Below are 15,097 nucleotides of genomic sequence, written 5' to 3' on the forward strand. Positions count from 1 at the left end.
GTAATAAGTTTTCTGCAGTGATTCCAGTAATTGAACTACTTACTACTTCCGTACTATCACGGGCACATATTTTGAACTTTTATTAAGAATACTAAAATAATTGAACTCCAATATAATTGCACAGTAAATATATACAAAAATTATTTGCAATGTGTTTGCTGTAAGTAAAACGTCAGCTATTCATGTTACATTTCCATAAAGAATCACTGCTTTCAGTGCTTTCTCTATATGAATGAAAGACTGAATCTATGAAAAATTTCATCATCTGATAGTTGCTGAAGGTTTAGAAAAGTTCTATTGTGCTAAAACAGATCTGAACTATTGATATTAATAACAAATCTTAAGTTCAAGTTGAGTAATTTTGAATACTGATTTCAAAAGCATTTTAAAAACTTTGAACTGCTGTGCCATTGAACAATCACTGATACTTAACTGCTTCTGTTGGTTTGCACTAAACATCCCATATTGGCTCCTGATTACATAAAAAAGAATTTAGATGAGTTTAGCTTTCAGGAAATAGAGATATAAAGAGCAGTGCTTTGCAATCACTTATTTACACATTTCCACCAATGTTTCTTGATCTTTAATAGTGCTATGATATATCTGCTTTACCAAATGTAGCCCACCCTTAAACAGCCTGAATTGTGGTGAGCTTTGTAGCCATTTAATGATGTGAACAAAAACCCAATAAAGCCCATCAATCTGACTGTGATCTGATAAGATAAGAAAAATAGGTGAAAAGGGTAGTACACAGGTGCACTGTTACTGCCCCTGACAGTTTCCAATTATTGTAACCATACATATTTCTTATAAAATTTTACTGAAATGGGTAGAATGGAAATTCATCTCACCATTAGGTAGGCTAAAACTATCTAGAAGTAATTTCACAGAAATATACTATCTTTGATTTAATCAAATCTTGAGGTTTAAGATGACTGACATATTTAAGAGTAGGAGAAAACTAGGTAATAATCACTAATTTTGCTTCTTTTTTTTAGCTAAGCCATATAGAGTTAACTAATACTCAAATGACTCATTAGGGGCCAATGGTTCTTCAAGTAAAAATAAAGAAAGAGAATACTGATGCCCGTGGCATGTTTAATCTGAATACTTCTGTTTTCTGAATTAAATTAAGTCTTGTGCTAATAGCTATGTAAATATATGCATACAGACCTGCTGAAGTGTCATGACGTAATAACAATTAAATCATGCTTTTAGTTGCTCTCTTAAAATGATTAAAAATCAATTTATGCCTTATGAATGAGGCTATGAAATTAACAGTTATCAGATGTTGGTTTGTTTTTCTTTCATATATTAGACTTCACACTATGTTCTATGAAAAATGTATTCTATTCTGCATACTAATAGCATCATTGTAGTTTCAGTGTAAAATGACTGCTTATAAAACAATTTCAAAACATGAAATAGCTAGAATATCCACCACAGCAACCACAAACAGATTATAAAAAATTAAGCTCCTGCCTACTTCCCCTATCAGTGATATTCTATGGAAAAAAGTTTCCTGCAGGAATCACTAAATACAATTCTATGTTATATGAGACATCATACCAGATCAAGGGTTGGCAACCCTTTTCAGGTCATGGGCTGGATTGACTCAATGAAGGTCAGAGGTGGGTCGGTGCATGGTATGTGGGTGCTACACAAGAAATGCACCCGCCACCACTGTTTTTCCTTACCTCAGCACAGGGAGCGTGTCCACAGTCAGCACTTGTCCCTGTGACAGCAGGGGGAGGTGACTGCTGCCAAAGCCTCGTGCTGCAATGGAGAAAAGCTCTGGCTGTGGACATTCTCCCCATGCCACCACAGGGAAAACCAGTGATGGCTGGATCCTAGTGTCCACTCACCACAAACCCTCCTGCTTCTGACCCAAACAGGGTCAATCCGGCTGCTGAAGCCCCAAGTCTGTGGGCCAGATTAAATGGCTCTATGGGCCAGATCCACACCGCAGGCCATAGGATGCCAACCCCCTATACTAGATAATCTTGGGATCCTGGTTTTCTCTGATAAAAAAAAAAAATCCCCAATTTTCAGAAATGAAAATAAGCCAAAATCCACATTTTCCCTTGATTAAAATGATGCCACTATAGTTGGTTTGCATTATACATGTTTCCCTCGCTTTATGCAGTACATGCATTCCTGGGAAAATGGCGCATAACTCGAATTCGCATAGAGAGAACCCACTTTACAATGTAACAAATAGGGATACGTTCCAAGACCTCAGCTATACTGACCCCCAGACCCATTTCTACCGCTTTTACAAGACACTTTTGGTATTTACCAACACCAGACAGTACACACAAGCACAAGGCACTACCATAATAGGGATGGCAACTACAGAAACACGTGTCGCAGACAACGAGCGAAGAGCACAGATCCACACAGGAGACTATATTTTGGTGTGCGTCACTCCCACAATGCACCGCACAAAGCAGCTGACTGCGGGCTTCCACCACACCGATCACATAACAGTGAATTTTCCTTGCATATAAGGAACTTTTGGTATAAAAAGGGTCATCTCATAAGAGCGAATTTGCACATACAGAACCTGCATAAAGCGAGGGAAACGTGTAGTGGCATTTCATTTTAATCAAGGAAAAATGTGGATTTTGGGTTACTTTTTGTATCTGAAAATTGAGGATTTTTGTTTTTATCAGAGAAAACCAGGATCCCTGAGGTCATTATGGTTTCTTATTTGTAATGGCTGCCTCCATTTCCTCTGAATAACAATGAATCCAACCAGGCCAAATACTAAGCAGAAGGACTTTTGCAGATTCCTGTCCTCTTAGTTAAGCCTCAGAAATAGGTTAACTCATAAATTTTGTTTCATACCATAACTTGGAGTCTACTGCCAAAATGACGTCTATATTGTGCATTCCCTTTGAAGTTATGCCTCTCAAAGGCATAGAGGTCAGAGATGGCCAAGAGAGACACTAAATGTTCATCTACACAACTCAGTGAACCCTCCTTCTGCTGGGGGACACAATCCTTATAGAAGTGGGTGCTGTAAGTCATGGAGTACTGCAGAACACCTGCCAACAGCAAGCACGTATGCATTGCTGCAACCCCTTATCTTAGCAGAAAGGAGTATACCCACAAGTATGAATGGAGCCATTAAAATAAAAGTATGTGACTATCAATATCTACTATTTGTGATTAGATCTCTGGCCACATGAGGCAAAAATATTCCACAGCTAGCCATCTGGTACAAACCACTTCTGAATATCCCTATTCTTGACAGGTTTACAGTGACTAGGAAACCAGCATCCCTAGGCAGGGAAATACTGAAGGAGAATGTCATATATTTTGCTACATATTTCAAACAGTAGAAGCAACACATCCAGATACAGAAGCACCTGAAGCATCTCAAATGAAGCCCTTTGAGATTAGATATTGTGCTCAGATTTACTTAATATTTTTTGGACAGCTGTGTTGGGAAACCAAAGCCTTGCTTTACAGACACAGCAAATGTACTTAATTGTGGAAAGATATCATACATTTTTTTTTCCTTCATAAGTAGGTACTTACTATGGGGAGCACATTTAAGGCATTTTTCTTTTTATTTAAAGTTCATTATCAGCAGTTTATGCTTTAGAAAATGCTCCAAGAACACCAATCAGATTTTAAATCAAAACAGCTTGCTGTCTGGTAAGGGCAGCAGAATTGGTCGATTTATTTCATAAAATTTTATGTACAAAGCAGCAGTATCCGTGAACTTAATGGTCAGAATATAGAGTCTACAGGGGTATTTTTTATTACAATTTATAGCAAGATTACCCATACTCCACAGTTTTCAGATTTTATTGAGATTTTATGGGACTGTGGCTTGAGCAGTTAACTGCACTAGGTATAGCTCTGGTTCATGGTGAATGGGAATTGGTATCTGCATATATAGTGTAACTAATCTACCATAGGATATTAATTGCCATTGTCCAATCAAAGGCATTATTCAAAAATAATTTCACAAGTAAAATAATTTGCCATGAACACATGGAATTAATAGCTGTGTATACATACATAGAAGATGTGAGTAAATGTGTGTTTATAATGTATGCACATATTTTAGTATCTCTCTCTCCTGTTTGCATATATAAACATGTAACACTGTGCTTTTTAAACAAAGGACTTTTCTCATTTTGAACTATCTGAATGTCATAAAGTTCTCTCTCATGTACACAAAACTGAACTACCAGAGCTATTAAGATGTAAATCACGCCAAGCATCTAATGTGCAAACATTCCATCACTAAACATAAAACAAACCAGGGAAAACAACTAGAGCCGAATATATTTAGAGAATAATTTGAACAACATATTGCACAGGTTCTATAAAACAGTAAGAGTCTTCAAGTAACATGCCTCAGGAATCTATAGGTCCTTGGTTATTTTGGATCTCCCAAAAGTTGCAGTAGTTAATTTCCAATGATAAGAGAAACACATATGCCACGTCCACACATAGTGTGGACATTTGGTTCCCTGGGGACAACTAACAGTGGCGCCCTTTGCAACAGACTCAGAATTAAACCTTAAATTTGCTCATTTGTGTTGGAGATATGAATTAGGGACCAATACATGGGAGTGCAGAGTGCATAAAGCAGGCAATAGTAGAATGTCTTACTAGAGGCTCAGGGCATGCCAAAGTAGACCGCCTTACACTTTATAGAAAAGCACAGAGTTGATCTATTTCTGAATGTGTCTATCTACATGTATTTGTATCTACTCTAGCTCCCTCACTCTTGTCTCTAGCTGCTGGTCTATATGGAAATGGAGACTTACAAGACCTAAACAATGTTTTTCTCCCTTTTATTTCTGGTAGTAGTGACTCTAGACTCAGATAGGCTCAAGCATGGAGAAAAACCACCTTCTTCATGCTTCCTATTGAGATGTGAGAGGGTGAGCGTGAGGGCGAGAACTCTGGTACCACTTTATCTGCAGACTATGTAGACAGTATCAAACACATCGATGGCACTAAATAAATGACCAATACAAGAATGAAATGCATCCTTTTAACTAGTCAAAATATTTTAACCAGACTATTTTAATAGGACCTAGACCAGTGAGGGCTAATGTTTTTTAGCAAGCATGCCACAAATTAACCCACGCCCTCCCCAAATGCAACTTCAATCTCTTTCCTCTGTCCAATAAGCTACTCTGCTTTCTGCTCCCTTCCCTGTGCTCCCTGTCTGATCTGTTGCTTTGTTTTCTGTTTCCTTGCCTGTGCTCCTTGTCCTATCTGTTGCTATTTTCTACCCCCTGCCCTAACTGCCACTGAGCTTCCTATCCCCTCACTGGTCTGCCACAAGTCTCATACAGAAGCTACACGTTCCACAGGTTCCCAACCATGACATAGACATTAGCAATTGTTCAGCACTTATTTGCAAATTTAACTAGAAATTCATATCCTGTAGGTGTCCTGATACTCAACCAAGGTTATTTCATTCTGCTCCTCTTAAAACTCACCTCCTTCCCAACTGCAGAGTAAGAAAGCATATTTCAGCCTACCAATACTTGAGGCGTTTGATTTTTGGCAGAAGTGCCATTTCCCAAGGTTCTTAAAGAAACGAGACATCTACAATAGTGTAAGCTCCACCCAAGAACACGAGCCTCTTCTCTTTCTGCGTCTCTCTCTCTTCAGGTAGTTACTGATATTCATTACTCCTTTCCCATAATAACCAGGGATCCTGGTTTTCTTTGTTAAAAAGAAAATCCCCAGTTTTCGGATTTAAAAAAATAAGCCAAAATACACATTTCTCCAAGATTAAAATGAAGATATATAGATAGATATATAGATCTATAGATCTATACATCTATATCTATATATATCTGTCTACTAGTGCTGTTTCAGTTTAATCACAGAAAATATTGATTTTGGGTTACTTTCTTTAAACCAAAATTGGGGATTTTTTTAAATCAGAGAAAAGCAGGATCCCTGATAATCACTTATGGTTCTGTCTAACAAAGCAGGAAGTGTAGTCAGTTTGCAGACATTTCAGACATTCAGGAAAGGAGGAACAGAAAGCCTAGGTAGAATGTGTTCCACTTCAACAGGTTTTTGTGTACATCTAAAAGGAGCACACACACATACAGACAAGATACAACCTGTTAAAAATCAGGTCAGAAGTAACAGTGTAGTTAACACCCCCCCACCCCCGCAACTCTTTCTAACCAAGCCTCCCTAATATAGCATGATTTACATATGTAATTCTATGACAACTAAGCCTGGGCGACATGATACAAATTAAACAGCACTTAGTGTTACATTTCTAATTTTATAGCATAAAATGTAAATTAATATAGGCTCCTTTAGAGCAGTGGTGCCCAACTTTTTGGTCCTGTGTATTGGAGGAAGGGTGGGGGTGGGGCCACAGGCCAGATTCAATCCTGGGGCTTGATCTGGCATGCGTCAGATGGGGGCTCAGACTGGGTCCCACTGTCCCAGGTCATGTGTGTTGGATTGGGTTCCACAGCCCCAAACCGCGGCTGGCCCCACGTGCACTCAGACCCCGCTGCCCCAGTCTTGGCCTTGCATGTTGGTGGAATCCTATGTGCAGAACTATGTCACCTGGCCCACAGAGCATAGAAATTTGGTGATAGGGGAGTGGTGGAAATATTAACTGCTACCACTGCCCTGCTGCCAAATTTCTGGACCCTTGAGGAGCCTGTGGGCAGGATCACATGACTCTGCAGGCTGGATCTGGCTTGCAGGCCAGGGGTTGAGCACCCCTGCTCTAGAGTGCACCTCAAGAATGAAAAGAGGTTAAAGCTATCTTGTGTCAATTTAGCAGTGGTACAGTAATCTACCACTATTTCTCATTTTAAGTTCTAATGATTCTGCTCAAACTTATATTTTTAATAGATATCTTTAGTAGTTTAAATGGGTAACATTTTATGTACTGGTGAACATATAAAAGATGACTTTTCAAATGTGCTAGTATATAAGTTATATCTATGACTTATACATGCTCCTCACGCGATATAAAGAGCTGTATTATCACATCTGCCGGGTCGATGTGAAACCTATGTATGCACAACTATATCAAATGATTTATGATTTTGTAATTAAGGCAGTATCACAATGCATATATAGAAAGGGGCTCAAGAGGGTTGTACAAGTCAACATAAATTTGGCATGCCTATCTTCTGAGGACTTAACTTTGCAACTTTTTCTTAACATAAAGGTTTTTCTTCTTAGCATAGGTTTTTGGATGCATTTTCCTAATTGTTTAAAAGTAAACATTGAAAGAATACTACTGCAATTGCATGCAAGTATTTTGACCTTCTATGGGTTATCAATAAGGAAGAACAATTATACAGGACTCTAGAAGGTAATGGAGTAAGTGATAGCAACAGAAGTCTGTTATTTTCTAGGTAGACTTGCCACTAGAGGTTCATGGAGACATATCATTTGCTGGTAGTTTTCACAGGCATTTGCTAATAGGATAGAAATGGTGATGCTCAGGAGCAAAGGAACAGATAAAGAGGGTGTTTTATAGAGGAATGTACCTTAACAGCTACAAAACTTTTTGTTCATGTCTCCATCAACCTCTTTACAACCCCTGCCAGTATCCACTCTGAAATGCCTTTCTGCTCTCTCCTCTTCCGCATCCTTCTCATCTTCCCCCATCTTTTCTCTGTCCACGGCTCCTTCTTCACCTTGCTCTTGCTCTACTATATTCCCACGTCTTTTCTTCCCTCCCAGCATTCAACTTCCATTACCCTAGGCTGAGATCCTACCTTCTTGTATTTCTTTTTTCTCTCCTTCTCCCCAGCCAGTTTCTCTATTCAAATCAGCTTCTTTCCCCACCAAGTCTGCCAGTGTACCAGCTGAAAGAAGAGGAAACAAGTCATATTTAACCCTTCTCAGTTAATGCATTAAAGACTCTATAGTGTGGCTACAGAAAGACATCCTAGAGAAGCCTCCCCACAAGCATGTTTCCTGGTTTGGGACGTGTGATTGGGCAAGAGTGGACAGAGCTTAACTGGGAATGTCTTGTTTGGGGCACACTGTTGCTTCGACATAGATTTACCCATCATCTCCCCATTTTAAATTCTTCTCCCCAGCAACACAGCTGCTGTTGCCAGTGCAATTGCAGAAGAAGGCCTGCTCAGGGTTGCAGACCTTCGCTGGAGCATGCTCATTTTACTCTGTGGGGGCGATGCATGTACAGTCCCACTTGTATATAGGAGCAATGAAGGAATGGAGGACCCTTATTCAAATGTAATCTTTGAAGAACATATCTAGTGACTTACAAGAGGTCTCTGCTAAGCATGTATGAATAGACACTTTTTTGGAGGCTCATAACTTGGCCAAAAATTATGCACATTTTAACTGGAATGGCAAAAGGCACAGTCCTGCTCAGAGTGACCTTCCTCACCAAATTTCAAGACCACGCGCCAAAGGGTGGAGATTCTAGGGTTTCTCCACAAAACAATTACAAACACACATATTGTTTGAATGTGACAACAACAATGTATTTTTTGTTAACCTAATTTTATGAAACAGCTAAATAGTTTTAGCTCGAACTTTCCTCAAACAAGTCAGCCTGACGCAGACATGTAGAATGGAAAATTTCAGTCTAGTGATAAATGTATAGCAAAATTCTCAGCAACTAAAGACATGGTTTTAATAAAAAAGTGTCAGGAAGCTTTATCTGTCAGTGTTATATTACCCATAGTAACTTTAATTACACCTTTTAGAAACATGCACCAATACTAAATTGAAAAAAAAAATGTTATTCAAGTCTTTCATATGTCTTTAGCATGCTAGAACACTTCAATACAGAGCAATAACTGGTAGTTATCTTTTACCACGCAAAAAACATTTGTCAAAGTTGCAGCTAAACTACAAAGCAGTAAGCCTAATCCTCCAATGCTCACTGAGGTACAATTTTGATTGAAATACAGACAGTGTTGTCTGAACACAGGCTGTGGGACAGGGACCCACTAGAAATGAAATCACTTATATGTTTTTATTACCATATTTATTCAAATAGAAAGCCTCAAATCAGACCCTGATTATTAGATTTTATATACAGAAAATTTATAAATTTGTTATAATTTTCTAGATATAGAATCCTCTAACTATTGGAGGTTTGTCTTGAATTTGCCCCCCTCCCACTGCTACAGGCAGGAAAAGAAATCTGGGGGGTTAGGTAGCCCCTTTGCTCTCTGCTGCCTATCCCCTCCCCTCCCCCCTCCAACTTTTTCCTCTGACAGCCCCTTCCCACTCTTCCTACAGTCAGACCCTGCCCTCCCTGGGCACATCCCCATGAGTGCACACGTGCGGTTTGCAGTGCTGCAGACTGTCTATGGTGCCGCAAACTGCATGTGCTGCATATAGACATTCAGTTTCTCCTGGGAGACTGTTTCTGACAACAACCAGGGTTAGTTTCTCCTAACTGACTGTATATATTCACTTCTGAGAGAAGCCACAGCACAGTTCTTCAGCATCGCAGAGTGCTTTCCTCCTGCCCATCCCAAAGTGTGTCACTTGCTTGACTGCTGCTCCAGCCAAGAAGCGAGCAGAGCATAACCCAGGGGTGGGCAAAATGAGGCCTGTGGGCTGGATGCGGCCTGCCAGGCCATTCTATACAGCCTGCGGGGCCCCTAAAAAAATTTAGAAAATTTATATTTATCTTCCCCTGGCTGCCTATCATGCGGTCCTCGATTGCTTGCCAAAACACAGTAAGTGGCCCTCCGCCTGAAATAATTTCCCACCCCTGGACCCTTTCACAAGCCCCACATTGTGCAGCTGGGAGATACAAACTAAGCTCAAGCAGTCTGGGTCAGCCAGTCAGGGCTGCCCTGTGCACTGATGCTATCTGTCTTTGGGCAGACTGAGGGAGCCTGAAGAGCATGCTGAGATGTGTGCATTGGGGGATCCTGGCTGCACAGCATCACCTGCAAGCTCTCTGCTCTTCAGGGGCTCAGGATTCAAATACATGTCCAGGCATCTGCAGGTAAGTTTTTCTGCCAGAAAAACAAACCCAGGAAAATTTTCCCAGATCATTTGAATGTGTGTACACAGGCATTGGTAGGACACTCCCTACCCTCAGTTTTTCAAGGTATCATCTTATATTTTAAAGCAGTTTTATTAAGGCAACCTTTAAAAAAAACAAACAAAAAATGTTTTCTGAAACTGTTTATTAGTAACTCATTTCATAACAATATGTGAAACCAACACCAGTGGAAGGTACTCAGCATGACTGGGGCTAATTCAGCAAACTGATGACCTAGACAGTGTTGGGCATCCTCAGCTCCCATTAATTGTAACTAGAATTGAAGGTGCTTAGGATCAGCCTGCACCAGGACTTTTCTTCTTTGTTAATTACTCTATGACCATGAAAGAACAGTGTGAAAGCCAAAAATGGCGGCTTTAAAATTAAAACAGATGCAATGTCTAAATATGCTGCATTAATGCTTGCAGTGTGGCAGCTCCCAACACAGTTGATGAGAAAATGAAAAAATAGCTTCATTCAGATACTCTAGATGTTTTCAAATTTCAGTGTACTGCGCAGTAAGCAGTCAAATGAATAAGAAAAAGTGTTGAACCATTTTCTTTCACAATAAGGACCAAAAAATGGAATTTAAAATTGTTTTTCAAATGGGGTTTGTATATATGTGCACACAAATGCATACATATGCATATACACATGCTCATGCAGTTGTTGTACACACAAAATATGTCCTCACTTATACCTGGTCCTTAGAAAGGGTTTGGGTTACTGTGTAAGGTGAAAAACACCTGTTTGAGAAACTGTATGTATGATGGGAACTCAGAAGAAAGCAGAGTTTGGAGAAAAAAGATCATTTGGGAACCATCTGAATAGATGTGAATGAAAGCACTGGAACAAGATGATATCACCGAGAAGGAAAATAATAGTGGAAGAAGAGGGCATGACCGTACAGATCAGTAAGAAGTACTAATAAGGAGAGAAGGGGAGATGAGAAGAAGGACATACTGCTGTAAGGAAGAGAGCCAAGAAAGCAAAAAGAGAAGAAAGGAGAAAAGCAGAGGAGGATTTAATTATTGATTGTGTTGAACAGAGAATTCAAGCAGAATATGAATAGAGAAGTGTCCTTTTGACTTAGTGGCTATTAGAAATCAGGGCAGTCTGGTTGGAGAAAAAAAGCTATATTTTAGGGTTCATGGGAAGAATTAATGGAAGAAATGGAGGGGAACAGACAGGCCACTACAGAAGGACAGTTTGGAATGATATTAGGGAGAGATGTGCAATAGGGCTGTGCGAAGCTGCAGTAACCGATTCAATTCGGAGGAGATTCAGGCTGATTCGGCAGCCGAATCTCCAAATCCAAATCAAATTGGAGAGTAATTAAAAGGTCAGAATTGAATCAGAAGCCTCTGAATTGATTCAGAAAAGATTCAGTGTCACTTTGGAGTTTCGGCCATACACTAAACAGGCAGCAGTCCTCACTATGCTGGACACAACTGCCTCCAGCTGGTAAGTCTGTTGTGGTAGGCAGAGAGGAGAGGGAAGGGGTGTGAGGAAGGGAGGGATTGGGGATGGGAGAAGCTGCCCAACTGGGGCGGGGGGGGGGCTGCGCCCACATGCCCTCCCAATCCCCCTCCCCAAGCCCTGCACCCCCCACCCTAGCTGAGCAGCTTGTCCTAGCCCCAGCCCCAATCCCTCCTTCCCCCATGCCCCTTCCCTTCCCCCTCTGCCCACCACAACAGACTTACCAGCTGGAGGCACTGTGTCTAGCATGGTGAGGACAGCTGCCTATTTAGTCTATGGACGAATCTCCAAAGCGGCGCCGAATCTTCGGATCCAATTTGGCTCAATCGAATCGGGACAGCGATTCGATTCTCCAAATCGAATCACTGTTCCGCCGAATCCGAAGCGAATATTTGCCACTTCACACAGGCCTAATGTGCAATCCAGGGAATATTTCCTCACTATATGAAGATCAAAATGGTTTTCTAATCAAAGCAGATATAGTTGACTAGAAGCAACTTTAAAAAAAAAAAAAAGGAAGAGGAAGACAGAAGGTGCTTAGATAAAAGCTGTGGCAATGATAAAGAAATGTATCTCTATTCAGGAAAGCACCTAAGTCAATAGAACGTGGGAGAAGAATTAAAGTAAAGCATATACTTAACCTTTTGTGCCCAAATAGGGTCTAATATCACCAGCATTACCTTAACTTAAATAGACCCCAAGAAGAAAGAATGAACAGATTAAGGGACCAATTTTGCCAATAACAGTAGCTCATGTTAATTGAGGGCAGAATTTGTCCCTGATGATTTATTTTTTTTACTGAACAGGGTCACCCTTCAGATGCAAGTTAAAGGTAGACACATTAGACAATTCTGAATCTGCATTTCTTATTCATTTGGGTAGAGGATTAGCACAACTTCAATATTCAGAGCAATGCCCTTTTATCATCTTTATTTCATATTTTAGCCCAAAAGGCTGAATGGCATTGTGTCCACTGAATAGAAACAATGAGATGCATATATGAAATTAAGTTTATCTTTTGATTTATGTGAAATCACTGCCTTTTCTTATTTGTATTGTTTTATACAATAAAGAAGGAAAACACACTCCAGAAAGAGCTAACAAAAGATGACTTCCTAGAGTAGATTACTGCCATTATCCTTTTATTATAATTATTCAAATTAACCTGTACGTTACTATCAGAGGTATTAGCGATACCAAAAAGGGTGAAGCTGATAAAAAAAATTAAAAGATGGCTTAATCCCTCCTTTTTCTTTAGCCATAAGTTAAGAGACTCGGCAGTGCTAGTTAATGATCTCTGCCAACAATAGCATAATAGAGAGGGTTGTCAGCATAGCTCAGCATCTGCATCTCAAGTTGGTGGGTGGAAATTGTTACAGCACACTAGCTTCTGATGAAAAGGAGGTAGTGAGTTTCCATTTTTATGAACTCAAGAGAGTGCTGCCTACAGATGATGCATTTACTCACCATCCCTTTTCAAAAGTAAATATCTATGAACATCAGATATATATTTTTTGTCTGATCTGAAAATCAGGTGTAGCTCAGTCCCAGTACAAAATATGAAAATAAACAACAAATCAAGAAGATTTGTTTATCAATATCCACTAGACTGGTTTCATTTGTCATGTTTTAAGTAATGGCAAAGTGCCCTAAAATGATGTAATTGCATGAAGTGTAATAAAATATCTTAAAACATCATCATTTCCAGTCTTGAAACAGAAACCAGATTCACTATGGGTACAATGTTCTGTATTCTGAACACATAAGATAAGTGTCCTTTTTGCACAGGGGGAATGAAGGAATAATTTATGAACAAAATTATGCTATTAAAAAGCATAAAAGCCCAGCATGATAGTGAAATGTAAAAATATACAGTTACTGTATATTACGACATTACAAGTGTGTCAAAGGAGAAAAAAAACCTTTTGGCTAAAAGGATCTCTTAATTAAGCAAGAAGGCATACAAGGGATAGTATGAAACATACCACTAAATTCCATCCTGTCTTATAAGGCCTATAAGTATGGTTATGTATTAATACCTTCTGCTTCATCTTCAAGCAACATGTCAGATTCGGGGTAGATTTGCTCATGCCCTAGTCATCCAAATTCAACAATCTTTGAAATTAGCCTTTGCCAGTCTCTACCTTTTGTTTCCACCATGGCAGCTAATATCTGTCTCATAAAGCACCAATTTCCATACTTTCTAGGCATATCTATTTTTAGTATAGTCTTTTTCCAGCCAAGATGTCATATAATCATCTCTGCCCATTTCTGCTTTCCCATTTCCTAATATATCTTGCTCTCGCCCCTGACTCTCACAAGTCTTCAGTTCTTTCATACTCATTTTCCTTCTCTTTAACTATCTCTACCACTGTGTGCCAATCTTTCAGACACGTGCTTTCTTGTCATGTGCTTTCATACATTCAAGCTTGCTTCTGTTCCACAGAACTCAATCTCACCAAACACCAGAAACACTCCCAGTGGTCTTCGCATTCTGGTCCTCACTCAGTGACAAACATCCTGATGCAAGGTATCTGTCCCAGGGGAGCGGGGGCACTGGGAGACCCCCGCGGCGGTCAAGGGGTCTGCTTACCTCCAGCAGGGCCGGAGGAGCCGAAGAAACCCCAGGCGCCGGTAGCGCCGGTGCGGGTCGTCAGCCGGGCGTTTATTCGGCTGCGGCTGAACGACGGGGGCGGGGCACGCCGGACGGGAGAAATAAATGGCGACCGTGCCGAGGCAGAGGGGCGGCTGAAGGGAGCGAGACAAGGCGCAGAGCCCCAACGAGCAGGGGATCAGCCGCCGCCTGCGGAGGACGGGGCAACGCCAGGTGGAGGCAGAGCAGGCTGCGAGCAACGCAGCGGAGCACCTGCGGAGTGCGGGGTGACGCCGAGCAGAGGTGGAGCAGGCTGCGAGCAGTGCAGCAGAGCAGGCTGCGAGCAACGCAGAGGAGCACCTGCGGAGTGCGGGGCAACGCCGAGCAGAGGTGGAGCAAGCTGCGAGCAGTGCAGCAGAGCAGGCTGCGAGCAACGCAGAGGAGCACCTGCGGAGTGCGGGGCAACGCCGAGCAGAGGTGGAGCAAGCTGCGAGCAGTGCAGCAGAGCAGGCTGCGAGCAACGCAGAGGAGCACCTGCGGAGTGCGGGGCAACGCCGAGCAGAGGTGGAGCAAGCTGCGAGCAGTGCAGCAGAGCAGGCTGCGAGCAACGCAGAGGAGCACCTGCGGAGTGCGGGGCAACGCCGAGCAGAGGTGGAGCAAGCTGCGAGCAGTGCAGCAGAGCAGGCTGCGAGCAACGCAGAGGAGCACCTGCGGAGTGCGGGGCAACGCCGAGCAGAGGTGGAGCAAGCTGCGAGCAGTGCAGCAGAGCAGGCTGCGAGCAACGCAGAGGAGCACCTGCGGAGTGCGGGGCAACGCCGAGCAGAGGTGGAGCAAGCTGCGAGCAGTGCAGCAGAGCAGGCTGCGAGCAACGCAGAGGAGCACCTGCGGAGTGCGGGGCAACGCCGAGCAAAGGTGGAGCAAGCTGCGAGCAGTGCAGCAGAGCAGGCTGCGAGCAACGCAGAGGAGCACCTGCGGAGTGCGGGGCAACGCCGAGCAGAGGTGGAGCAAGC

At 41.7% G+C, this 15,097-nt stretch overlaps 1 protein-coding gene across 19 annotated transcripts in view; it reads right to left on the minus strand.

Moving 5' to 3' along the window:
- KLF12 (Kruppel like factor 12) overlaps positions 1–15,097 on the minus strand; it is a 488,339-nt gene that overhangs the window by 193,371 nt on the left and 279,871 nt on the right. For 18 of the 19 annotated variants that reach the window (XM_006018139.3, XM_025197322.1, XM_025197321.1 and 15 more), the window contains one exon: positions 7,752–7,841. The exons of the other annotated variant lie outside the window; for it this stretch is intronic. In XM_006018139.3, coding sequence (XP_006018201.1) covers positions 7,752–7,841 — 90 coding nt within the window. The remainder of the gene's footprint in view (positions 1–7,751; positions 7,842–15,097) is intronic. 19 annotated transcript variants of the gene reach the window in all.

Source organism: Alligator sinensis, unplaced genomic scaffold, assembly GCF_000455745.1.
Source record: "Alligator sinensis unplaced genomic scaffold, ASM45574v1 scaffold241_1, whole genome shotgun sequence".
In the NCBI taxonomy this organism is placed as follows: Eukaryota; Metazoa; Chordata; order Crocodylia; family Alligatoridae; genus Alligator; species Alligator sinensis.